This window comes from Spizellomyces punctatus, assembly GCF_000182565.1.
Source record: "Spizellomyces punctatus DAOM BR117 chromosome Unknown supercont1.10, whole genome shotgun sequence".
NCBI lineage: Eukaryota > Fungi > Chytridiomycota > Chytridiomycetes > Spizellomycetales > Spizellomycetaceae > Spizellomyces > Spizellomyces punctatus.
In genome coordinates this window covers 513,205-537,436 of record NW_015971546.1, presented here as the reverse complement: position 1 = coordinate 537,436, position 24,232 = coordinate 513,205, and the positions used below count along the sequence as shown (strand labels likewise).

At 46.7% G+C, this 24,232-nt stretch overlaps 12 protein-coding genes across 12 annotated transcripts; 5 read left to right on the top strand and 7 right to left on the bottom strand.

The window, feature by feature from the left end:
* Positions 1-2: 2 nt before the first annotated feature.
* SPPG_05894 (uncharacterized protein) lies at positions 3-3,994 on the top strand (the record flags this gene model as incomplete). The annotated part of the gene is made up of 15 exons (XM_016754101.1): positions 3-269; positions 329-455; positions 512-579; positions 639-777; positions 837-1,003; positions 1,062-1,145; positions 1,201-1,825; positions 1,887-2,090; positions 2,156-2,386; positions 2,453-2,748; positions 2,808-2,882; positions 2,952-3,247; positions 3,303-3,364; positions 3,440-3,780; positions 3,852-3,994. 15 exons carry the CDS (start codon positions 3-5, stop codon positions 3,900-3,902), a joined length of 3,033 nt encoding a protein of 1,010 aa, XP_016606971.1. The 3' UTR covers positions 3,903-3,994.
* Positions 3,995-4,237: 243 nt separating this feature from the next.
* On the top strand, positions 4,238-5,600 carry SPPG_05893 (uncharacterized protein). The gene is made up of 5 exons (XM_016754100.1): positions 4,238-4,743; positions 4,812-4,936; positions 5,002-5,115; positions 5,173-5,261; positions 5,326-5,600. The coding sequence occupies exons 1-5, from the start codon at positions 4,417-4,419 to the stop codon at positions 5,370-5,372; spliced, it is 702 nt and encodes a 233-aa protein (XP_016606970.1). The 5' UTR covers positions 4,238-4,416; the 3' UTR covers positions 5,373-5,600.
* On the bottom strand, positions 5,368-7,440 carry SPPG_05892 (uncharacterized protein). The gene is made up of 9 exons (XM_016754099.1): positions 7,103-7,440; positions 6,952-7,037; positions 6,748-6,872; positions 6,503-6,681; positions 6,310-6,441; positions 6,100-6,252; positions 5,938-6,035; positions 5,713-5,876; positions 5,368-5,641 (listed from the first exon to the last, which is right to left on the bottom strand). The coding sequence occupies exons 1-9, from the start codon at positions 7,360-7,362 to the stop codon at positions 5,519-5,521; spliced, it is 1,320 nt and encodes a 439-aa protein (XP_016606969.1). The 5' UTR covers positions 7,363-7,440; the 3' UTR covers positions 5,368-5,518.
* Positions 7,441-7,589: 149 nt separating this feature from the next.
* On the top strand, positions 7,590-9,003 carry SPPG_05891 (uncharacterized protein). Its single transcript, XM_016754098.1, has 6 exons — positions 7,590-7,802; positions 7,871-7,923; positions 7,994-8,012; positions 8,081-8,200; positions 8,268-8,366; positions 8,430-9,003. Exons 1-6 carry the CDS (start codon positions 7,635-7,637, stop codon positions 8,541-8,543), a joined length of 573 nt encoding a protein of 190 aa, XP_016606968.1. The 5' UTR covers positions 7,590-7,634; the 3' UTR covers positions 8,544-9,003.
* Positions 8,593-10,122, bottom strand: SPPG_05890 (uncharacterized protein; the record flags this gene model as incomplete). The annotated part of the gene is made up of 9 exons (XM_016754097.1): positions 8,593-8,744; positions 8,797-8,900; positions 8,959-9,182; positions 9,278-9,361; positions 9,429-9,464; positions 9,533-9,610; positions 9,677-9,682; positions 9,744-9,955; positions 10,014-10,122. 9 exons carry the CDS (start codon positions 10,120-10,122, stop codon positions 8,593-8,595), a joined length of 1,005 nt encoding a protein of 334 aa, XP_016606967.1.
* Positions 10,123-10,502: 380 nt separating this feature from the next.
* On the bottom strand, positions 10,503-11,546 carry SPPG_05889 (secondary thiamine-phosphate synthase enzyme; the record flags this gene model as incomplete). The annotated part of the gene is made up of 11 exons (XM_016754096.1): positions 10,503-10,580; positions 10,656-10,669; positions 10,743-10,749; positions 10,809-10,869; positions 10,927-10,939; positions 11,002-11,043; positions 11,107-11,152; positions 11,218-11,221; positions 11,296-11,310; positions 11,366-11,409; positions 11,508-11,546. 11 exons carry the CDS (start codon positions 11,544-11,546, stop codon positions 10,503-10,505), a joined length of 363 nt encoding a protein of 120 aa, XP_016606966.1.
* Positions 11,547-12,926: 1,380 nt separating this feature from the next.
* On the bottom strand, positions 12,927-14,586 carry SPPG_05888 (uncharacterized protein; the record flags this gene model as incomplete). Its single annotated transcript, XM_016754095.1, has 4 exons — positions 12,927-13,264; positions 13,331-13,840; positions 13,902-14,387; positions 14,466-14,586. The coding sequence occupies 4 exons, from the start codon at positions 14,584-14,586 to the stop codon at positions 12,927-12,929; spliced, it is 1,455 nt and encodes a 484-aa protein (XP_016606965.1).
* A 699-nt stretch (positions 14,587-15,285) lies between these two features.
* On the bottom strand, positions 15,286-17,260 carry SPPG_05887 (26S protease regulatory subunit 6A-B; the record flags this gene model as incomplete). Its single annotated transcript, XM_016754094.1, has 9 exons — positions 15,286-15,297; positions 15,360-15,686; positions 15,755-15,961; positions 16,030-16,119; positions 16,197-16,216; positions 16,278-16,441; positions 16,507-16,724; positions 16,792-16,917; positions 17,126-17,260. The coding sequence occupies 9 exons, from the start codon at positions 17,258-17,260 to the stop codon at positions 15,286-15,288; spliced, it is 1,299 nt and encodes a 432-aa protein (XP_016606964.1).
* Positions 17,261-17,543: 283 nt separating this feature from the next.
* SPPG_05886 (uncharacterized protein) lies at positions 17,544-18,642 on the top strand (the record flags this gene model as incomplete). The annotated part of the gene is made up of 6 exons (XM_016754093.1): positions 17,544-17,583; positions 17,651-17,722; positions 17,804-17,929; positions 17,993-18,056; positions 18,117-18,265; positions 18,329-18,642. 6 exons carry the CDS (start codon positions 17,544-17,546, stop codon positions 18,640-18,642), a joined length of 765 nt encoding a protein of 254 aa, XP_016606963.1.
* Positions 18,643-18,699: 57 nt separating this feature from the next.
* SPPG_05885 (uncharacterized protein) lies at positions 18,700-20,124 on the bottom strand. The gene is made up of 2 exons (XM_016754092.1): positions 19,631-20,124; positions 18,700-19,561 (listed from the first exon to the last, which is right to left on the bottom strand). The coding sequence occupies exons 1-2, from the start codon at positions 19,944-19,946 to the stop codon at positions 18,951-18,953; spliced, it is 927 nt and encodes a 308-aa protein (XP_016606962.1). The 5' UTR covers positions 19,947-20,124; the 3' UTR covers positions 18,700-18,950.
* Positions 20,125-20,446: 322 nt separating this feature from the next.
* Positions 20,447-22,732, top strand: SPPG_05884 (guanine nucleotide-binding protein subunit alpha). Its single transcript, XM_016754091.1, has 7 exons — positions 20,447-20,596; positions 20,667-20,852; positions 21,040-21,178; positions 21,241-21,583; positions 21,644-21,902; positions 21,965-22,118; positions 22,175-22,732. The coding sequence occupies exons 3-7, from the start codon at positions 21,061-21,063 to the stop codon at positions 22,357-22,359; spliced, it is 1,059 nt and encodes a 352-aa protein (XP_016606961.1). The 5' UTR covers positions 20,447-20,596; positions 20,667-20,852; positions 21,040-21,060; the 3' UTR covers positions 22,360-22,732.
* SPPG_05883 (uncharacterized protein) lies at positions 22,611-24,206 on the bottom strand. Its single transcript, XM_016754090.1, has 7 exons — positions 24,032-24,206; positions 23,878-23,977; positions 23,466-23,817; positions 23,375-23,407; positions 23,146-23,316; positions 22,964-23,084; positions 22,611-22,900 (listed from the first exon to the last, which is right to left on the bottom strand). Exons 1-7 carry the CDS (start codon positions 24,195-24,197, stop codon positions 22,755-22,757), a joined length of 1,089 nt encoding a protein of 362 aa, XP_016606960.1. The 5' UTR covers positions 24,198-24,206; the 3' UTR covers positions 22,611-22,754.
* Positions 24,207-24,232: the final 26 nt, after the last annotated feature.

Below are 24,232 nucleotides of genomic sequence, written 5' to 3'. Positions count from 1 at the left end.
ATATGAAAATATTTGACCGACCGTCTGCAATAGCACGACAGAAGCAGGTGGAGGAAGGCCTTAATCCGGAAGATCAACCGTTGCCTGCTACGTCAATTTTGTCAAAAAAATCTTTAAGCGCTTTGGAAGCCAAGAATTGTGTGATGGGGAGCACGGTTATGCCTGAGGATGCGGAAAAGGGCGCTGTAACTGGGAAAGTCCTTGAAAACGCTGGCAAGATCATCCGAAAGCGCTACGTACAGCCGTTGGTAGTGTTTTCTCAGTTTCAAGTGCGTGACCATTATAATTGTATCCGAATCCCAGAAATGTCGCTAACGGAGACGACTAGGATGTGGAGATCGCATGTCGCTTTCTGCAATACAATCGTGATCCAGAGGCTCTCCACCTTGCAAAAGCAATCTTTGCGGCCGGAGTTCGACAGTTTCCAAAGTCGCCAAGGTTAAGACTAATGCAAGGTAGGCTACATTGCTACTGGTGCCGCATACAATGGCTAATCGACCCTTGATCTCAGCATATTACATTGCTTTGTACGATATATCGCACATTGATGAGGTTTTTGATTGCCTTATTGCGGCCAAAGTAAGGAAAAAAATTTGCAGTTTTGGTTTTCGGGAACATTGTGCTAAAGTTTCTGTCAGAAATTGAAGCCAGCATTTGACACCCGCTTCTTTATATTCTTCGAAGAAAGAACCATGGAACAGGAAGACCGGAAAGAAGAGCTAATGATTTCGACACTCAATGTAACGGAGTATGCAGAAATTACCGCGATGGAGCACGGTGAGTAGCGTCACAACGGTTTGGTGACCGTACAATTAATATTTGTTACCTGACGACAGGTGCACAGCGATACCATTTAAATTCGCTCCTCTCGCTAAAACTACTATGGCAGTACCTAAAAAATGAAAAAATTGTTATTTCATGCATCCCGTATTTGCTTGAGGCAGTAGAGAAAAATCGTAAAATTGCTGATTTACACTATCAAAGCATTATCAGCAAATATCCAGTACGTTTTGGCTTATGATCTGACAACACCATTGGATGGATAGCTAAATTTCTTGCAGAAATCGAAGCAAGTATTGAGACGGTACAGCAATTTTCTTATCAATGTTTGCGGGGACCACGAAAAAGCAAGGAAGCTTCTTGAGGTGTGCCATGGGATCTTTTCTGAATATCTCGTGGTCTTTGCTTACCATTGCACAGCGTGCAGAAGATATTGAAAACCAGGAAGTTCGCGAGAGTTCCATGCGCAGTGCCAATGAACGTCTGCGGAAAGAGAATCAGTTTGGCAACGAAGAATTTGATATTGAAAATAGCTCAGCGTATGTACAGGCTGAAGAGCTCAGCTTGCCAAGGCAAGATTGTGCGGATATAGTCCAGGTGACGGATTTGGATCTCAATGCCCTGGGAGCACCTGACCTTCCCCGTCGAAGCGGAGTGGATACGTCATCTGGCCGTCGTCGAAGTGTGAGGATTGAAGAGGAGGGGTCACTGGGGGGTGAAAGGCGTGAGAAAAAAATGAACCTGGAGAGAATGCCGTCGCCTGTTACTCCTGTGCCGATGATGGCAATCAAGCAGCCGAGTGTGGTTGACTCAACTGCGAGTTCGCAACGAGAAATACGCCAACAGAAATATTATCGAGAGCTAATTGAATTTAAGCTCTTTGCCCCTGTTCAGCAATATCGATATCTTATCAACATCGCTTTGCTTTGCCTCCTTGGAATTCTGATTGCGGGGTGTACCGTCTCGGTCCTCGGATATTCTGCAATAACTGAAGCGCTACAGGATGCTTACGCACGTCTAAGACCACGAGGAACATTTATGCGAAGTATGCAACGCTCTAGTCACAAGGAGATGCAAATATAGCTGACACGTTCCTCTCGCTAAAGTATGTCGGGTCATTCGTGAAATTGTGGCCATCACACAGGGAATTCTACCAGTACGGAGTACGCAGACGGCACTTGAAACCCGTGTGGCAACACTTTCTCAATATGTGAACGGAGTCTGGATACCCACCATCTTACCTATTCTGCAACGGAATCATCTGGACGATGAGCCGCGTATCATCATCAAAATGTCTCGCGGTTCTGGAAGCAAGTGTGCTGATATGCAAATGTCTTGCACCACCTGTACTTACACGTTCCCCGCATGCCCGCAGGTCGCCTGGAAGTGTTCAGTCCTTACTTTCTGGGCCAACTCATTGCAGAGTATGCACAATCCCTCGTAAACAGTTCTCTGAGTACGTTCACTGCTCCAGAAATCAGCGCCCGCACGGACATCCGCATATTCCTGGACAATATTTTGTCAATTGCTCAATCCTATGACTCCCTGACCGATGGAGCCATGACTTCTTATCTCAGTTATCAACGGAACAACACAATGGCAATGGGTTTGTTTCAATATATAGCGGTGTCAAACAGGAGGCGCCTATATTCACATGAATTGTCCTCTCTAGTGGCCATCCTGGTCGCCTTGCCGCTTTTATGCTTTCTAATTGGCGTCGTTCTGTTCCGTCCAATAATCGAGAGGGCATACGAAAAGCAGCTTCAAATCCTCAGTCTTTTTGGAAGCTTTCCCAAAAAATACGCGAATCAAAAGCTTGATGACTTAGAAATTGAAATTGAAGCGATTATGGAAGAGCTGGAGGCGGACACCGACGGGGCGGTGGCTGAAAGTGCGCCAAAATCCTTCAACATCACCTTGCCAAGAGAAGTCGTAATGGCTCGACATAGCCCTAAACGCATGATAAAGGTGGGTAGGTTGGGGCGTCTCTGTGAACACAATTGTACCAAGCTTTCTATTCTTCACAGCTCTTGACCATGTGCTTGTCCTTGGTCGGATTAACCGGGACGCTCATGTTCATTCCTCCTATTCAACAAGGCCAAGTAGGTTCAGGGCAACCATCCATCTGGGTATGCTTCAAAATGCGCCGCGACTGATCTTTCTGCCTTTAGTATGCGCGGAATGCCGTCAACACGATTCGTTATCTTAGTGATCGGACATTCTATGTGGGCCTAAGTTCGACTATCGCTGTGGAAGTAGCCGCACAAGATAACACTTGCTGGATGCCCGGGATGCAAACTTTATGGCTAGAGTACTATCTGGATAGATACGACGCGGCAAATCGAGCGCTTCTGATCACCACATCTGATGCTCCGAGCTTGTACGACTTTCCTGAGACTCAGGTAGTCCTGAAGACCGGCGGATTCTGTCTGCTGCAAGACCCAAATGGATGTGACGATGATAAGCGGTGAGTGTGGATGGCTCTTAGGTACGGTGTTCATTAGATATTGATATTTCCCTAGAGAATATAATGCAACGATAGGCTTCACCAAAGGCCTTGTCACAAGTTCCTCCGAGTTCATTAGTGAGTTATTCGCATAGTAGGAAGGGGGGCATAGAAAATGAATCGGTCGGATGCTCACCGTACGCGCTTCTGCAGTTCACAAATGGTACGAATCGATGCGACAATTCCTGAGCAGCCCTCCTTTGCAGCAAACCTTCGCTAATGAGCAGCTGCAACTTGCGATCTCTCTGGGCGACGATATATCTGGTGCTGCAGCGATGATGAATAATTTGATCGTCGATCACGTAGAAAAAACGAGCTCAACACAAAAAGCCATTAACGTTTTCATTTTTGCTTTGTCGCTCGCGATATTTGGTCTCTCATACATCTTGGTCTTCAGACGCATAATGGAGAAGATCAAAGGGGAGCTGGGTAGCATTGTCTGGTTACTATTTACGTTGCCAACTGACATAGTTCAATCAATTCCCGAACTGAAGGTGAGATTGCAAAACAGTGCCCCCTAATTGAAGTTACTTGGTAAAGCCTGCTGATTTGGTCTTTATCTCAGCGATTTATCGAAAGTGGAGGGGCACTTTTACCGCAACGGAAACAGCTCTGACCTGTAATTTATGAAAGAAAGAATGCGAGATGTGTTTAACAAAGACATTGATAGCACCCATAATTTACGCCCTGGCTGCTCTTGTATTAGAAAAGTCATCGTTTTTGGACACGTTTTCATGTGTCATTTTGCACAAGAGTATTCAATTTGCTCATCGCAGCAAAATCTAGTTATCACCTAGAGTGTTGTTGGTTCCGGTTTTGCTACAAGCTAGGGTACGATAGCTAACGCTGGGCGAACGACTCCCTTGCAGTTACTTGCATCGGATTTAGCAAGGCCATGAAAAAGTACGCTTGCGGTCTGCTGATTCAAATGTTTCTCCAAAAGGAATTAGTGGTAATCATCCTTTTTTGGCCGCCCTCCTGATATCGGCATCCTTTTTGTTCATGAGAGTCGGCGAGGAGATTACCCAGACCGTCGATTTCCGCAACTTCACGTGGGTATGCTTCACGTGGATATAACTCATCAGTCGCTGCCTACTCGCCTTTCCATACCTCATTAATCTACTATCGACATGGCTCAGAAAAGTAGCCTTGCAGCTGCATTTGAGGCGGCATTCCTTTATACAGGGTTTTTCGTAACTCGAATCCTGACGCTCCTGCATCTGGATGTTCCAATTCGCGCCTTGTTGCTCAAGATTCAACCGGCTCCAAGCAAAACTGACGATATTCCGGACATCAATAAAGTCATTCTAAAGACGTTGGACGAAAATGATGGGGGTATTCAGGCTGAGAAATTGTGGGAGAATGGGCCTTGCTTGATTGTCGTCATTCGACGGCCTGGATGTCTGTTGTGCAGGGAGGAGGCTTCCAATGTTGCAAAATACAAGGAGCAGATCCAGGTGAGCGTCTCTGATGATCTTGTGCTCTGAAGTTTGACTATATCCCGTCTAATTGCTCGTAAAATTAGAGCCAAGGTGTAAGCTTGGCCGCTGTCGTTCATGAACGGTTCGGGGCAAAGGATTTTGGAGAGAAGCATTGGTCTGGCCTGCCACTTTATTTTGATGAGAAAAAGGACATGTACAAGATTCTCGGGTGTGTTTTCAACGACGTGCTCTGCTATCTTGCAACTATTAGCTTGACTTAAAGACGCACATTAGACGCGGAAAATTCAACTGGATGGGACTCGATGGTCTAGTCTCCTTGAACGCCTACAAGGCCCTGTTCCGGGCCCGCAGCGCTGGGTTTGAGGGAAATATAAAGGGTGAAGGACGGTAAGCGTTTGCTCTGTGAATAAGCAATGGAGAAGAATACTGAGGCTAGCTTGTCAGGATTCTGGGAGGTCTGTTCATTATGTCGAAAGATGGGACCCATTATGAGTTTGCCGAGAAAGAGTGGGGTGACCATGCTCCCATCCAAGGTAGCTACGGCATCCATGTTTCTACAAAATGATGTTGCTCTTAACTAAGAACCCCCTTTCCTAGATGTTCTCGAAGTTTGCAAGTCATTGGGTGCGAAAAGAAAACCGTAAATCTACTGCACCACCAACATAGATCTATTCTATTAGTATATGCATTGAAATCCTGTGCTACATGGTCCCGCGTCACTTTCCCACGGAAAATAATATCTACATGGCAAGTACTCTATATAGTGCTAATTTACACCTCTCCAAGTAGCCTATGTTCTCTTTGGAGCTTGGTCTGTCTCCGCCGTTTTCCGTCGTTTTGAATATGGAGCCCTGACCTGACCCTTCTCCCGATTTATATTCCGTTTCTGTCCAAAATTTGTGTCCACCAAATGCTAATGGATGGGACGTGGCAAAAAGATCAACATCGAAACGAGTACATCCCACATGAAGGGCTAATACATACCATATTGGCGACTCGTTGTGCCAATGATACTTCATTCAGCATTTCCAAGACATCATTCTCCTCAACCTCCAGTTCTTGCATCTTTTTATTCATTTTTGTCTCGATATTGAGCAGAACATTGATATCGTGCTGCGTTACAAGCGACAAAGACAAACCGCCTCGTCCTGAAAGATATCTTGTGTATAAGAAAAAGCAGACATTGTATGAGTGCCATTCGACGCATACCTGCTCGTGCGGTACGACCGACACGGTGGATATAGTCAGTTGCATCCGCGGGTAACTCGTAATTCAATACAACTTGAACTGTCGGAATGTCAAGACCACTAGAGAAGCGCCCATAAGCATATAACTACAGTGTCCGCCAATTCATAAACTCATCCTACATACCGACTACCGACGTCGGTCGCCAGAAGAATGGGAACAATCCCACCTTTGAACTTCGCCAGAGATCCTATCCGATCATTTTGAGACATCTGGGCATGCAGTGCCGTAGATTTGAACCCCAATTCGCGCAACATAATCCGCAACCGCTCGCACGTTCTGACGTTGGTTGGTCAGAAAATCACTCGGTTATCCTTTGAAAACCAGTTTCCTTACCGGCATTTTCCGGTGAATATGATCATTGTTTTTCCCTCGAACCTGCTCCTTAGGAGATACGCGAGATAGGCATCCCTGACTGTCGACGATATGAAGAGATATCGTTGGTCCAACTTGTCCACGGTGTCAAACCTGAAGATGATAACCTCTTGTGAGGGATTTCTTCGAAATGAACCCTTTCATTGATGCTGACCTTGTATTACACTGATAGGTGAAAGGCTTTGCTGTTGTCGAGAAGTTCAGTGACTCGATCTCAGGTGTCATCGTGGCACTAAAGAGCAAGGTTTGCCGTTGCTTCGGTAGTTGGTCAAGAATGCAAGCCAGATCATCCGCAAAAGTATCGTCGAGTAATCTATCTGCCTCGTCAAGAACCTGATTGCGTGTCATGTTGGAATGCAATTTGACAGGCACTTTCCACATGTCATGCTTTTTACTTACAAGAAAGCGCAGTCTCTTCAGATTCACCGCATTTGTGCTGCTGTTGATATGATCAACAAGTCGCCCTGGCGTCGCCACAATAACATGGGGTCGTCGAGAAAGCTCCAAGGCTTGTGTCATCATATCTGGCCAGGAGAAACATGATATATTTACTCACCCACCCCGAGATATTTCTTGCATTGCAAACTCTTAAACAACACTTACCCAACCCGCCGACAACAACTGACTGCTTTAAATTTATCCCAGTTCCCAAAACTCGAAACTGTTCGGCGATCTGAAAGGCAAGCTCCCTTTAGGGAAGAAAAATATGAGCCCGAAATATGAGCGGCCTCGTATTCCAACCAATGAAGCATACCTTGTTGGTGTCAGCACCAGTGCAAATATACCATAGGGATCTTCTGCCAGCTTTTGGAGTATTGGAAGCGCAAAAGCAGCAGTTTTACCGCTACCAGTCGTTGCACTTCCGATAACGTCCCTTCCCGACAGAATTGGTTGTATGCACGCACGCTGAATTTCGGTTGGCTCTCGAATAGACAACGACTTGAGGGCCTCAACCAGCCAGGGGTCTAAGCCCAAGTCTTTGAAGCTTTGTTTGGACAACGTCTTGTCAACCATATTCTGTTTGAGGAGCGGTCGGTGACACCTCTGCCACAATTATCCGAAGTGCACTAGCCGTAGGGCTCTAGACAAGTATATCAAAAGTGGTGAGAGAAACTGCAAGGATAGAAAATCCTCGTAAATGCTACAAAAATTGGGTTGGGCGACTCTTCTGCAGACATCATGAAAATTGCTTAGTCAGCAAAATGATGGTTTGAACCATGGCAAACCGACATCAGAGCGACGATCGCACATCATCCACAAACCCAAGCACATGATTAATCGTCAAAATGCACCATTTTCGTCACCTTCGCAAAAGCCTGTCACTTGGAGCGTCTCTGCCAGTTCGACGGTTGATTCCAATCTCACAGTCTTTCTTTACAAGCTCAGTATTTGGTTCACCCGTGAACTCCAAAGCTCGCACGTTTGACCCAAACCGTCCGGTTGCAGAAGTACAGGTTAGCAACCCACCTGCTCTCGTGGTTGTACCGGTTAAAAGTCTCTCATTCCTCTGTTATGCGAGCAGGTTGCTTGGACAGGAACGGATTCATTACAGTTTCTCGGCCAGGATGCCAGTGGGTAAGAAAATAGTGGTCATATTGTCCAGACGGCCCTGGATTATTAAAGAAATATATTCTGGTCTAAACAGCAACGAAGTATTGATGTCGGTGAGTGCTCGCATGTCAGAGAGGTTCGCGGCCGTGAGTGAATGCGGTGGGATAACGTTGATCCTAAGGCATCAAAAGCTCCAGGGGTTGGTCCAATGGCCATGCTGCTGATGGGTTTAGGGGGCTGCTCAGCTGTTGACATTGTAGGAATACTACAAAAGCAAAGGCAGAGTTTAGAAGGAGTAAAGGTATGCACATATGCACAAGCCTTGTGGTTGAGAACATGTGAATTTTCATCATTAACAGGCACTGTAGATTCGAATTGAGGGTCAGCGTGCTGAAGAGATGCCACGACCATACGAAAACATCCACATGACGTTTATTATTTCAGGAAAAGGACTGGACAAGAAGAAGGTAACGATTGTCTTAAATCTCAATGATTATCGACCAATGTCCAACTCTATACGCTACATCTAGGTTGACCGCGCAATCGAACTCGCTGCGGAAAAATATTGTGGTGTGCACGCTACACTAAAGAAAGCAGCAAATATCACCCTCTCTTCAGAGATTATAGAAACAGGATCTCAATAGAAAACTGAAAGACATTAGCAGATCCCCTGTCTTACACCCGAAAGTTGGGCTATAGGTCCTTTACTCGGCGAATCGCAGCCGCGTATTCGTCCTTCCATCGGGCCACCAAAGTTTCTACCGTTGGAATATCGTGAATGTTGATGACCGAATGGCCTGCCGACCATATATCTCTCCACGCCTTGCTTTCTTTTGCGGATGGATCTACAAATATGATCAGAAACCAATCGGGTATGAAGATGTTGTCCGTCCTTACCAAGCTTGCTGAAGTCTTCCGTGCCCAGTGAAGGGTGGGCCGGATTCTCTGGATCAAGACCCGCCCGTTCAAGACTACTCCGCAAGAAGTTGGCATTTACCCCACTTCAATGTAGTATTTTAGCGAGGTGTCAGAAACATAATTTTGAGTCATTTACCATACCTTATTTTGTCAGTGTAAACTGTCGGAAGGAAGGACGGGGAGGGACCTTCGTTACTAGTAAGCAGCATCTGCTTGTATGCATCTGGGGCCATACTTTCCTGAGTTGCAATGAAGCGTGTGCCTATGTAAGCCACATCAGCACCCAGGGTTTGAGCGGCTCGGATAGACGCTCCATCCGATATGGCCCCCGCAAGGCATATCACTCCCGGAAAGAACTCGCGAAGCTATGCAGGCGGGAAGAAATTAACATTTCATTCGTCCGAATTAAGTTGGCTCGCTGGTCAAACTGGGAGCTCCAGTGGTATCTACGTTCTCTTACTTTCGGTATCAGAGCGAAAGGGCTTGCTACCCCTGCATGACCACCAGCGCCTGCGCAAACTGCAATCAATCCATCAACGCCGGCCTGTACAGAGGTGTCAGAGCATTAGTACACCAGCTTGTTGACTACCAAGCAACAAAGGCACAGCAACCTCCGCAGCCTTCTGTGCATGTCGAACGTTCGTAACCTGGAAGAAAACCGGTCAGATCTCTGAGATCCAATGGAACTTGCAGCACACTGAGATAAGAGTCTCACATCGTGGAAAACTGCACCACCGTACGAATGGACCGCATCGACTACATCTCGCGCGGCACCAAGTGAAGTAATAACTAGCTGGTTGACAACAGTTTCTATAAATTACTGGGACTGTGTTCGGCCTATGAAGACATCCAAACTTACTGGAACCTATAGATGGATTTCTAAGTAACAGCATAAGCGGAATAGAAAGAGCAATCCTTCTCCAAACCTGGTGTTTCACTATCCTATCCAAATTTTGACTCAACCGCTTATTCGTTTTGTGAACAATCAAGTTGACGCCATAGGGCGCCGGTGGCGGCAGATTTCGAGCTTGTGCTCGCTCTTCCTTAGCTTGTCTCAGCGACTCTCTTATTTCCGTCAACCAATCGTCGAGAATCTCGTCGTTCCGGGTGTTTAACGCTGGAAACGTCCCCACGATGCCTGTGTGGAGATCAGCACATGATACTACTACATACAGTCGGGAAACTCCATCACGGACCTTGCTTGCAAGCGTTGATGACAAGCCTAGTTCCAGAGACAAGGAACATAGGTGCACAGATAACCGGCAGTGTCAGCGACTTGAGGAAGGCGGGTTTTGGAGGCGGCATTATTATGCGTGGGACCTTGTAAAGCCAAGTGCCTCTCCACAGGCCTCCATATTATCCTATTTCTGGCTTACTAATGGTGTAACCTGAGATCGGCTTACTAAGCATTTCTCTAGGACATTACGGCCCAATAAAAAAAAAACATCTGAGCTTCTTAGACTGTAACATACAGCAGAAACGCAGAGGTGGGTTCCAAAAGAAGGGACATTTGACCCTTCATAAATAAGCCACTGATGGTCTATTTATCTGCTACGCCTTGAATAGTCACCACACATTGTCTTGCTCCTCCGTGATTCCTCGCTTCACAAAACCAGATCCCTTGCCAAGTTCTGATAAACGACGCGGTCAATTTCTTCCCGTCAGTAAAGACATGGGTATGTTGCTTACCCAAGAGCAAGCGATCCTTTGCTGACTGGAATGTTCAAAGATACTCCCAGCAAGGAGGACTTCACATGGCCCGGCTTTTGAGTTGGGCATTAGCAAATGTCTGTGCCAGCAGATACTGCTTCCATGATTGCCAGTTTGAATAATCTTACCATGTCATCAGAACCTGTCAACACGTTTCCGGAGTGGTCGTGTGAATATAGCGGAAAGACCAATCAATATATAACAGCCTATGTCACCTTCCATCTAATAGATATCACATTAGATCACGCGTATCAAAAAGGGGTACAGAACGTACTACATACCGTATGGCAGTAGGGTGCCTCCTCCGGTGCCAATCGGTTCAGCATCATTTCCATATCAACCCTAATACAACATCTTCATCAAAGACCGACCGCACAGCGTGGTCACAACGTCCTTTACCTTACATCTGAATCTTTTTGCACAAAAAGTATCCCTGTCAGCAACCATAACCCCACGCTTCCTGATAGAACGTACCATAATTCTCGTTGATAGTTAAAGCTGCGGAAGTGTGTTGCACTAGTAATACCGATGAATCGATAAGAAGTTCGACAACTAGATCGTCACTAGGGTTCAACTCACGGAAGAAGTTCGCCATACCGACTTTGAAGGATTTGAGTTCTGGAATCTAAGGAAAGTACCATACATTAAATATGCTACTACGGCACGCTTAGTATTCCCCAACTGACACACCTGTCTGATATCCGTTTCCGCCATGTCGCACGCGTCGTTAGTCATAACACCCAGAACTTAAGTTGCACTTCTGTGTACCTCAACACATCTTGCCTGAGCGCTAGTATTAGCCTGATTCCGCAAGAATATAAGAGTAACACGAACTCACGTAACTAAATGACAGCCTCGAGGTTTTGCTGGGAGGGTGATCACCTATAGTGCCAACACCTGTCCGTCAAATCGGCCTTGGTGAAGACAAGCCGGAACAGAGAGCGTCGACACCTCGTCCGTACTCCGGCATTCTTACTTACCTTTTGAAACCACTGAGTTTGCCCGCTAATGAAAGACATCTTGGTTGCACTTTCCGCTGCAAAATGGTGAAGGTTAGGGTGACCTCATCCCGAGTGAGTCAAATATGTGGGGCCGCTGAGGTAAGTCAATTCAACATATCACATGACATATTTAAATTTGGGCATATCAACTTTTTGGGAACCATGACAACAAATAATTCCAATCGCATGGCGTAGCAAATTACGCGCTATAAAAAGGGGCCCTCTCGCGCTTGCCCCCCTTCTCACCAACCGATCCTTCAAGACGCGACTCATACTACACTAAGGTGAGGGCGGGAGGACATTGCAAGGCTTCCTTCACAGGAGGGGCATTCGCTGCGACCCGGACGACGGCTAGGCCCAATATCAGTATTGTCAGTATTGACTGGGCACTTGGGTGCTACGGCGGGAGTCTAGCAGCCTACGGGATCTTACGGTTTGTCCTACCTGCCAAGAGTAACCCACCGAGCGATTTGAGACTAGGTCAATAGGTGTTCCTGGTATCTTCGGGGTTCCTGTGTGTGGTAGTTCTTGTGGTAGTGGAACCTGCTGGGGCCTTGCAACATCGGAGTCTAGTGCTCGATCGTCGATGAATGGGTAGATGGGTACTGCTCTGAGTGTACTGTGTTTGGGTTGTCCCAATAGTGACGCCCAGGTATCTACGGGGTTCCTGTGGTAGGGGGGACCTGCTGGGACCTGGCTGGGACGGGAGGCAACTTAGAACGTGGTCGCAGACGGTTCCATTTGGGATGCGTTTTCGTATTTCAAATGTTTGCGTGTTTTACTGACCCTCACTATTTTTTAGCTTTCTTTTCGATAGATTCGACCGCGACCTTCGCAGCCTGTAGAGAAGAAGGCGGTGGTGTGCACAGTCTCTAGTTTAGAAATTATGTTGTATGTGGGAAAGAATAAATTCATGTCTCAAACTGGTGTGAAAATTGAATCTGTTCTTCGCCATGTTTGGTGTCGACCACAATTGTCCTAGACAGATCCAAGAGCCTGAACCTGTCTGCATAGAAATATGGAGGATAATATGGACTGGCTATTTCAAATGAAGTTGGAAGGAGTTGTATAATTCAAGGGCATATCTATTAGAGCGCCTACCATCTGCGCCTACGAAGTATAATGTAAAGAGCGCCGATAATATTAAAACCTACAACATCGCCTTAACCACTACCAAATATGATGACCCTGCACTAAGATATAAACGTCCGAAACATTTGTACAAGAAAAACTCTCCCACGCCCTCTGGCAGTTGATCTAATGAGGTCTAGGTTGTCTATCGCCAGTTGCTCGTATATGAGGCCTGTCTACGCGCAGAAGCTCTAACACTCCACAATCTCTCCCATATATGGGGCATCACCAGAATCCACTCACCCTTGCCACATGGTGCGTGCGGGCTTATTGCGCTTTGATCGCCTTAACTGGGACACTTCCAGCAATTGCTGGTACTTGGGGCTTGATGAGTCTCATTTTACGCACCCACATTCGACGACGAGTTAGGGACGACATTGCAGCTTTACTCTTGGCATTCGCCCAGACATGGTCCGTATACTGCCATCCTTGTTCATCCACATCCGCCCAGCCAACATCCAGACGCCAGTCTTCGTCCATCCATTGCCAAACACCACCGTCTTCTGGCAGCTCGAATACTTCCTTGGGAGCTCGTGTGATCTGACCAGTTTCGTCACTCCAGGGGCCACGTTCAGAACGAAGAAGATGAGGAATCCATCCAAGACCTGCATTACACAAAAGATTCAATATCGAAATACTGCCATCTACAGGACGCGGACAGATTTACTCACCAGCCCACCACCTCTGATTTTCAAACAGAGTAACTGTGACAACACTGCCATCTCCAGTTCGACGAGCTTCCCGGATGGCCTCGCGGATGTTGTCGACCTGGTTCTGAAGTTTCTTTATCAACACCGGGGGGAGGGTGGTGGAGGCTGCGCGAAAGAGAGCAGTGTTCTGTAGGAACACGCTTACACCACCGAGGAGCATGAGGTAGTTGAAGGGGATGACACGGATGACAAAGATGACACCGAACATGGAACCAACGGCAAGCTTTAGAAGGCGGATCGTTTCTTCTTCGTTGGACCAGTCAAGAGCCTTCGAGTTCTTTTTAACATCTTCGTAAACATCGCAGAACATCCCCATTGAGTTCTGGATGAATTGCATATTTTTGAGGTACTGGACGTTCCCGCTCGTCTTGCGGCCAACAACTTCCTTCTTTGTCTTCTTGTAGTAGTTGCGCATGATGATGTAGATGAGAAGCATTTGAGGTGCAACGATGAGGAGGGTTGGGTATATACCTGAATAGTAAGAGTGAGTCAAAATATGAATGACTTTTGCGGATGCCGATGATGAACTCACAAAGAAAAATGTACGTGACCATCACGATAATAGTCTTGGGCGGATTCTGCCAGGTCAGCACTTCTGCAATGTCATCTTGGAAGTTGACAGCAGGACCAAGGCGTGCGACAAACCGAGTAAAGTTCTTGGGTGTAGTAGTCAGGAGGTTCAGTGGTGGAGCAGCATCCTTTGCCGCTTTCTCCATTGCCGCAGAGTTCATTGCAGTATTTGTGATCAATTCCTGAACAATGCTCATTTCTTTCTCCGTAGGGCCGGCGGTGACCGACCGCTTCATTGGGGGTTTGCGAGGAGCCGTGATCGCTTTCCCAGCCACGTCACTTTGTCTCCGCTTGACGAGAGTACGCTCCGAATCACCGGCATCTATGTACGTGCCGTTCGGAACCAGATCTGAGCTTGACCGCTCCCGGTATCTACCAGGGGCGAAGTCGCCACTACAAGCAGTTGACACCAAGTGCTGGCACTTTTTGTGGACGTTGAATCCACAGTCTGCAATGAGAATTGGGAATAAGTCACCGCTTCAGCGCTTAACGGTAGCGTCATGCCTAAATACTTTAGGATACCTACTTTTACACTGAGCACCTTGCTTTACAAGCCCCCACAAGAACTTGTCACAAGCATCACAGTATGTTGGCCTATTATAGGTCGTGACCTCGAAATTATGCACGCCGCCCTCAGTCATGGTCATTGGGTAACTGAGATGGGAATTTGTCCAACAAAAAACAGGAAGATAGAGATGAGGGACACTCTCCTTTCTAGACAGAAACCACAGAGATAAAACCAGAGTAGTAACCTACCAAAAAAAAAAAGGAACGGCTTTGGAAACCGACTCGTCGCAACCTTGTATGAAATTCAACAGTCACCCGTTTCTAAAAAAGTTACTGTGTTGGGGGGAATACCACACCACTACAAAACACTAATGTCCTCTCTTCGCAGATGAGATGCTGATGCCAAGACGGCGAGCTGTCGAAAACAGAGATTGTTAAATAGCTCTTTTGCCGTTCGGCTGGAGGAAAGTGCCCTGTCCGTTGAGAGATTTTTGATTTTCCAATTCGGACAAATACAGGCAAAATTGTACCACTGACGCAAGTTTGGTGCAGATATATCCCGTAAACTCACGTTCGCTTGCAGGCAATTCTTTCCTTTCGCTGTTATTTTTGATTTCACAGCGGTCCTTCTTTTGAACATCGTTCCCGCTGCAATCAGTCGAAATAGTAACTAACATGGTTTTCTTTCTGCTTAAACCATAAAATGTAGGTATGGAGCCTTGGCCAAATCCACGTGACAATGGGGTTGCTTGCCATTAGGGAATAGGAAACTTTAAATATGATAGCCAAAAAAAGGATCTCCAGCAGAATATGGTGGTATTAAAAGGCCATATACAAAATCATGCATAATACTAGAAACCACAGTTAGTGAACTTTCGTGACGAGGTCCAAAGACATCATTTTGCCCATATACCTGAAGAGATGTTTTCTTCTTGGCCTGTACCTCCTGAATGCCCTCCATATAGTCCTCATGGGTAATTTCGCTTGCTGCCCTTCGCAGTGCAATCATACCCGCTTCAACACAAACAGCTTTACATTGAGCACCATTGAACTCGTCGCACGTTCGTGCCAACTCGTCAAAGTTTACGTCAGGTGAGACAGTCATCTTTCGGGAGTGGATTTGCATAATGCGTGCTCGGCCCTCTTCGTTAGGAAGGGGGAATTCAATCTTACGGTCAAGACGACCTGAACGTAAAAGGGCGGGATCGAGAATATCGATACGGTTGGTAGCTGCAATAACCTGAAAGATCCAATTTAGCATCGTATGTGTTGTGTTGCCAATTGGATTTACCAAATGGACATACATACCTTGATGCGGTCATCGCTGCTAAAACCATCCAACTGATTAAGTAGCTCAAGCATTGTACGCTGAACTTCACGGTCTCCGGATTTTTCACTGTCAAATCGCTTTGTTCCTACAGCGTCGATCTCGTCAATGAAAATGATTGCTGGTGACTTTTCCTTGGCTAAGTTGAATGCATCGCGAACAAGTTTTGCACCATCACCAATGAACATCTATAAGATACGGGATGAGTTCAACTATATTACCATCTACACGCTTCCTTTGGGCTCGGACACTGTACCTGCACCAACTGCGGCCCAGCTAGTTTGAGGAAAGTAGAGTTTGTTTGAGCGGCACATGCCCTCGCGAGAAGAGTTTTACCAGTCCCCGGCTAGTGAAAAAATAGCGAGCGTCAGCGTCTACAGCCAAATTCTAATGCTATGATTTTGATGAGTTCAACGAACTTACCGGACCGTACATAAGACATCCTAAAAAAACGGACATAAGAACTTTGATCAAGTAAAAGAGTATGTTCAGCAATTTGCGTACCCTTCGGTGGCTTAATTCCCAAATTTTGGAAGCGCTCGGACTGGGTCATAGGTAAGACAATAGCCTCCACCATTTCCTCGATCTGCTTATCGAGGCCACCAACGTCATTGTAGTCCTCAGTTGGCTTCTCGTCAACTTCCATGGCCTTTACTCGAGAATCATACCTTAAGCAACAGTATGTTAGCACAGTCTTCATACTGACATCCAAAAGCGAAAAGCAACCACTTACTCCGCCGGTAGCGTGTCGAGAATCAAATAACTGTCCTTGTTTACACCAACAAGATCACCAGGCTTCAACTTTTCCGCATCGACCAGTCCCACCATTGGCAAAAATATGGTTTGACGGGTAGAAGTTTTGACAACCGCACATTTTCCTTTACGGTGAGCATCCAAGTCGATATTCGCCCCATCTTCCTCTGGTTCTTCATCTGGGTTCATGTCCAAGATCTATAAATCAGAACACTGAGTTCCACTGTCATACGACGCAAGCCCGTAGTTGCTCATAATTTCATACCTCAACTACATTTGCCACCAAGTATGGCAATTGCTTATTCAGCTTGATTTTCTCCTTGTTATCTTTTATCCTCTCCTTCATAGCATTTTGCTCATGGGTCAAACGCATTTGTTCGCTTTTCATGACCTGAAGCGCGTCCATGACATAGTGAGCTTTCAATCGCTTCCGAGTTGTACCGACTAACGTTCACAGTTCGTTCAATATGGACTCCCCCTCAAATGCATGTGGTCCAGGCTTGGCCATCATCCGCGCTCATTTTTGCCTCCACTAGGGTAAGGCACTTTCGGAGGTTTTCCTTTTCGTATCCACTTTCAATCTCCAGCACGTAACGCACCTTGATATCATTTTCCAGCAACCTTGTCCTATTTGCAATTTCGTCCGTATTGGCGCGCAAGATTTCTTGCCCAAGATCTTCCAAGTCATCCTGCTCTGCCTTTTCCCATATTTCTTTGTCTTCTAGCGTGGACATTTTGTGTAGGTATGTGATTCACTTGAAGTCGAGGACTTGGCAGGTAACAGACACACGATTAAAAGTGCTGGAACGTTGTTGAAGATGATTGAGCAGTCTACCGTTGTCGCGCGGTCCCGTCCTGGTGGTTCTCTCCTCCTTCAGTGTCAAGCCACGTGACTGTACTCGTCATCTACGTTGAGAGTTGCTGACTCAGCGAACTCAATTATAGATTAACCAGCCACCACGCATAGATCTCTACCTCTCCCATGCCTCCAAGTCTCGTTTTGTAAGGTTTTACCCCATGTCTCTGATAGCTGCAAACAAAAGGAATGAACTTTCCGGTAGGCTAGGTCCGTACACGTAGCTTATTTATCCGACTTCTCAAGCCTGCTGTACATACCATTTCAGTGCGATCTCCCGTTAAAGGCCATCTGGCAGAGCGAGGGGAGTTGGAATTTCTGGAAGATCGATTAAGGCAAAGTACTTGACTAATACTCCTTTTTGGACGTAATAATATAGTGATAGTTCCCCCTTCTTGCTTCTCACTCTAAATTTCATAAGCCTGCAACAGTATCACAGAAACTGAAAACGAGATTGGCTCTGTGGAATCCGCTGTTATAAGCTTGAGAGCGCAAAACGAGGGCCAACGCTCCGAAATTGAAAGGCATTTAAGTTGTGGCCTTCATCGTACATAACTTCCTCTCACATCCTATAGCAAAAAAAGACTCCGTACATTCACGCAATCGAAAGAGCGTGACAAGCGTCACATCGATTATTGGCTTGCGAAATATAAGCTGGAAGAAGAGTCGCTCCTGTATGTATATTCCTTATGGCTTCTACACGTGTGCACATGATAATCGTAGGCGCGGTAAAGCTGCCAGTTTTCTGTGGACGTCAACATCTTGCGTCTGCGTCTAAAGATCCTGGACTCAATTTACGGCGCAGTTGAAGATTGTGACAATGGAGACCTGGATGAAATGTATGGAAATGTCATTAAAATCTTCGAAGATCTAGAAGGAGACGGTATGGATTGGTGTATTTTCTTGGTTGCGGAAACATAAAAGATGATGGACCTTTCTTTGACAGCCATGCAAAATCCGGATTCAGGATCACTTTCCATTCAACTGGAAGCACTCCTAGATTCAAAAACTCTGATCCAAGGTACCAGCGCTATAGCCACTAACGAGCAGTCATATCTGAAGTACCATACCTGTCAAGGACGCCCGCGGAATACCGAGCCTCAGTCTACTGAACACCGTCGTCGACCGCCTTCTGATGTTACCAATGAGTACCTCACGTCTGTCTCGGCAGCAAGATTTGCAAGTTTAGAACAGGAACTCTATCGATCTGAAACTCATGCTGCGGAGCTGCAACGGGAACTAGACGAACTGGAAAGGTAGGCAACCAAGCGAATATTGTGGCTCTCATACTGACAGCGTTGCAGTTATAACGAGGAATTAGAGTTATATCAGTTACTGGATTAGTCTTGGTTCCCTGTTTTCATCGCCAGGTGTGACATTGTGCATGCGTCAACTATTAGCTCATTCAACGCATCCAAATACAGAATAGAGCAGTCTCTTATGAAGTAAATTACTGTAATGCCTATCATGTTAACATCGGATCATAATTGTCAAGCGTTGTTGACCCTTTGAATGCGCGCCGTACGTAGCCCAACCATGCCCAAGCACCAAGACACCCGCCAATGATCCTATTCTTGTTTCTCCCTTTGCACACCACCTTTCTTTCTCCGCTCTTTATTGTACCTAGTCGAATCCCTGACTTCTTTTCTCTGCTTTTTCCACTTGTGCTTCTTCATCTTCTTTCTTCTCCGCTTCAAAATGCTAATAGCTTCCATCATCTGACCTTTCTTTTCATCCGATCCAGGTACCCGTATCATGCGCCTCCGTCTGCCCATCCCCTTGAGCGCAATACCACCCGAATGCGAAGCTTTCTCCAACGCCAGATCCCCAAAGATCCCACTGCCGTGCATATCTGCCAGATATTTTCGCGACGCCGCGGTCAGCCCCAATGAAGGTGATTTCGCGGAAGCAAAGAAGGCACCCAGAAGAAGTTCGTCGGTTGATTCCATAACACTTTCCTCTGCTTTGACTGTGTTGCGGACAGGCGGTGTGACAGTGGAGGGCACACCCTTGGAAATAGCCTTATAATTTAGGTAGTCTGCAATGGTATAGGAGTGAGCCGCTTTTGGCGGGGAGGCCCTGATAGCAGACTCGTGGGCGTGGGTGTAAGCGTGCTCGGACGGAGGAAGGAAAGGTGTAAAGGCATTGAAGATTTTTGCGTACTCGTCGTTGTAGCGCGCTGTTCCCACCACACATCGGTAAGTTTATAATTTTGAAAAGGTCTGATTTGGATTCAAAGAGAACGTACCAATGTCGTCGATACTATCGGATTTCTTCAAGCTAGCCTCCGCCTTCATTGACGCTGTTTCCCTCGCAAGCATGACCTCTGCCTCGGGTACCAACGGACGGTGTTCCGCAAAGAAGGCGGTATGAGCCAGTGATCTGCCATTCCTGTCTGGAGCACCGGGAATGGCTTTTGTGACGGGTGACGCAACGGACCCTCGCTGGTGGACACCACGTCCACTTGTAAGGCATCTACGAGAAACCAACGAGGCTCCCTGGGAAGTCGTAGCGCCCACCCGCAGGCGGGTAAATAAGGTCGCAAGTGAAGGCTGCGACTGCATTATGGTCGGTACGTCGCCCTTGGGACAAGCAGTCAACCACCCACTATCTCCCCGACACCAGGATTAGGTTGCTACGTGCCAAATGTCATGTGGCGCAGACTATCACGTGATATTGAAGCGATTCAGCCAGGATTCAAACATTTGCATCTGAAGGGCTTCCTTGTCATGAACAAAAATCCTCGTCTGACGCCGTACCACAGATATGCAATGTATTATTATAATGATGGCTATTTGTAAATTCTATGCATGGCGTTATGCAAGCGTCCATTCATACTCCGCCCATCCACCACGCACTCCCCCCGCCCAAAAAGAGACATTGGCATGGCTGGGGGGTACAAGTGGATGAGACAAACATCTCCGTAAAGGGTGATTTCCCCGTCAGGTAATTTCAAGGACTAAAGTACATCAAAAATGCATGCATTCGTGTTGCCGTCACATCGCTGCGTCTCGTCACGTGCGTAATGATACCTTTTTGGTTAAAAACTGGCCGCTGTGGAGGGTACTACTCCCTGGAACTTTGGCGGCCTCCCCGTTGGAACACTATCGCCCAAAAACTTGATCACGCTTTTTCTCCTCCTGCTTTCACAGCCAGCTAAACCAGACTCCGCCTCTGGATTCTCCCATTGTGCAGGCGCTACGAAATCTCATTGGTAAGTGACCTACATTTCTTTTTGCATACTAGGACAGCGTCCCAAGATTCGACAATTTGCACCATCACAGGGTGATCCTCTGGTAGCCGACGCATCATCAGTCACATCCGAGCCGCGGTAGTATCAGACCTCTTTCGGCTTCTTCGCCTTTTCTCCGCCCTCTATTTGGTTGGTGCGGTCGCTATCTTTTTCATACCTCTACCCACCCGTTAGGCGCCCGAGGGTGGTATCCTTCCGTCCCGCACAGTTGATTCAGGTAGGCTTTCTTGCTTGGAGATGATGTGGGCGTTGTGCACGATGCATTGTCTTGTGAGGGATGTGGCTAGTTGGCCGGAAGGTCTGACAAAGCTGCATCCTACAAGCATCTGCAAGACAATCCCATGCACCGTCAACGAGCAGGTTTCATTAGCTCTAAATGACTCACATATGCTTTCTCTTTGTAGTGATTGGAGGGTCGGACAAACATGGGTTGCTGTCAGAGTGCCGAGGACTCAGAGTCCAAGCGCCGTAATGACGAAATTGACATGGCTTTGAAAAAAGAAAAGATGAATCTGAGGAATGAAGTGAAGATGCTGCTACTGGGTACGCATAATTGCATTTGAGCATACGTTGTTTTGGCGATTAATAAGCATCTTGTGTGCTAGGTGCGGGTGAATCAGGGAAAAGTACAATTCTCAAGCAAATGAAGCTCATCCATGACAATGGTTATAGCTTTGAAGAGCGTGAAGCCTTCAAAGAAATAATCTTCTCAAACACTGTTCAGTCGATGCGGGTCATCCTTGAAGCTATGGCTACGATGGGGATTCGGTTGGCAAAAACGGAAAACGAGAAGCATCGCGCGGTTATTCTGGACTTACCTAACCAGCTTGAAGCCGAAATCTTTCCACCTGAGGTCGCGCTGGCCGTGAAATCTCTGTGGACAGACGATGGCGTGCAAGCGGTTTTTGCCAGGTCCCGGGAGTTTCAGCTGAACGACTCAGCCAAATAGTGAGTTCTCATACAATGCTCCTGTTCCCGCACACCTTCTCACCTTTGGTCACCTTGTAGCTATTTCGACTCTATCGAGCGTATTGCTGCTCCTGATTATCTTCCTACTGATCAGGACGTGCTCCGTTCACGAGTGAAAACTACTGGTATCACCGAAACCACTTTCCACATCGGCGATCTCACTTACCGCATGTTCGACGTTGGCGGTCAGCGGTCTGAGCGAAAAAAATGGATTCATTGCTTTGAAAATGTTACTGCTATTGTGTTCTTGGTTGCAATTAGCGAGTACGATCAAGTGCTAGTAGAGGATGAGACTGTGGTACGTCCTCTAGTTGCACTGAGAGTTTCTCGCGAGCGTCGTCATTAAAGATCTTATTTCAGAACCGCATGCAAGAGGCTCTCACACTTTTTGACTCGATCTGCAACAGCAGGTGGTTTATCAAAACTTCCATTATCCTTTTCCTAAACAAAATTGATCTCTTCCGAGACAAACTGCCCACTTCCCCAATGTCGAAATATTTCCCGGACTATGCTGGTGTGTATTTTTAGAAACAACATCTTCGATGCCACGATTCCTTACTTTCTACACAGGTCAAGACTACGACTCTGCTTGCGAATACATCCTCAATCGATTTGTCTCCTTGAATCAATCCGATCAGAAGCAGATTTATACTCACTTCACCTGTGCTACGGATACGACACAAATTAAGTTTGTGATGGCCGCGGTAAATGATATCATCATTCAAACTAACCTTCGAGATGCGGGATTGATGTGATGAGGTGGCGTATTGACTAGCATGTGCGGGCGTATGCAGCGGCGTGGGAAAACGTTTCCTTCCTTTCCAATGTAGGATGTCTGTAGCCCGCAGGGGTTGTTAGTCTAGTTTATATAGCTGGTTAGGGACGGCTATTTGCTTGTTGTTTCCTTGTCGGCGTCCCTGGACACTTCTGTGTGATTTATTTTGTTCTTCCTCGTCCTATACATTTTAGTTTCTCTTTTATATGTACGGTTTTGCGTCCATTTGAGTTAGAGAGAAATTCCTTCCTTAACATCGTCATTGACCGCAAATTGCACGTGTATGTTGAAGGCGATTTTAAATATGATAAGGCTACACTAAGCCACTTCTGGTGTTGTCCACACTAGCTAGCGATCTACCACTATCTGCTACCATTAACGGTTATATGAAGGTGCAATGCTCTTCGTCTTAGCCCATGCATCATCCAAGGCAGCTATCACTTGATCGGGCAAGGGTCCCTTCTCGCAATCTTCCAAATTCTGCTTTGCATGATCATAGGAGGATGCGCCAATGATTATTCCTAACAGCACTGTAGTAAGGACCTATGCGCGTGATAAATGGATGTTACGCAAACCCCACGTACCATCCCCTTTGCTTTTGTCCAATTTCGAATGATGCACCAGCCATCTATGCGCTGCTTCTACCGGGGTTAGGTTATTGGCCGCACAGGCGGCTTTGATGGACTCCACGGCTTGAAAATACGTCTATGAAATGGAATTCCATTAATGAGCCGTCATATACAGATTCCGATCTGTCAGCATGTACCTCGTTCCAATAGCGTTGGCGATATCTTTCGCCTTGCGTGTGTGTAGGATCGAATCGTCCTTCTTTGGGGGCATCTTGGAATTTGTAGTGACCGGAGAGCAGCCCTCCACACAATGGGTTGTATGCGTAAAATCGAATTCCCAATTCACGTAGACAAGGGAAAAGTTCCGGCTGATTACACACATATTATGAGCCGTGTATCAATTTGCCCAAAATCAATGAAACCTACCTCGACTGCCCGAGTTATGGCATTGTACATGCCCTACGCATACAATTTGGTTGATATGTAGCTGGCCTGAAATCCGAGCTGCTTTGCATACCTGGTACAAAGTTGGTAGCACGTATCCCTGAGATTTGCAAATCCACCAAATCTGCATAACCTCCCAGGCAGCATAATTACTTAAGGCAAGCTCTCCGAAGGTTCCTTCTTCATATAGTTCCTGAACCGCTTTCAATGTTTGGCTGAACGGAGTGGCATGATCGGGTGCATGCAGGTAAAAAATGTCTACGCGCTTTGTATTCAGCGCTTTCAAGGAAGCGCGAAATTGTGCCTTCAGGCGCTCAGGTTCATGCATGCCCGGTTCGAAGGGAAATGCCTTGGTCGCCACGCTAAAATGTGGAGGAGTGGTTTGCACTTGCAGTTCACCAAGGACTTGCTCGGTATTTCCATCACTATACATAACGCAAGCGAGTTAGAGATCGCACCATGAGTAAGAACCTTTGCGATCTTACCAATACATGCGAGCAGTGTCAAGTTCAGTGTGTCCATGCGAATGAAAGAGGTCCAGAATTCGGCGAATCTCTTTCAAATCATTGATACGACCACCAACGCCTAAGTTCTTATTCAGTGCACTGCTTGCTAACATTCAACCAATGGCTGCCTGACCTGTCCCAAAGGTCATAGTCCCAAGAATTACACGCGGACTTCCGCCGGTAGGTGCCTGTTGGTTAGTCATGGCAGATATAGTACGGATAGGGGCGGAAAACCGAAGTGACCCTAGGAGCGAAGCGTTCCAGCGAGGAGCAAGTAGATGGAACCTAGCACCTTTCATCAAAGAACTGGCGCAATCCTGCCGTGACTCATCGC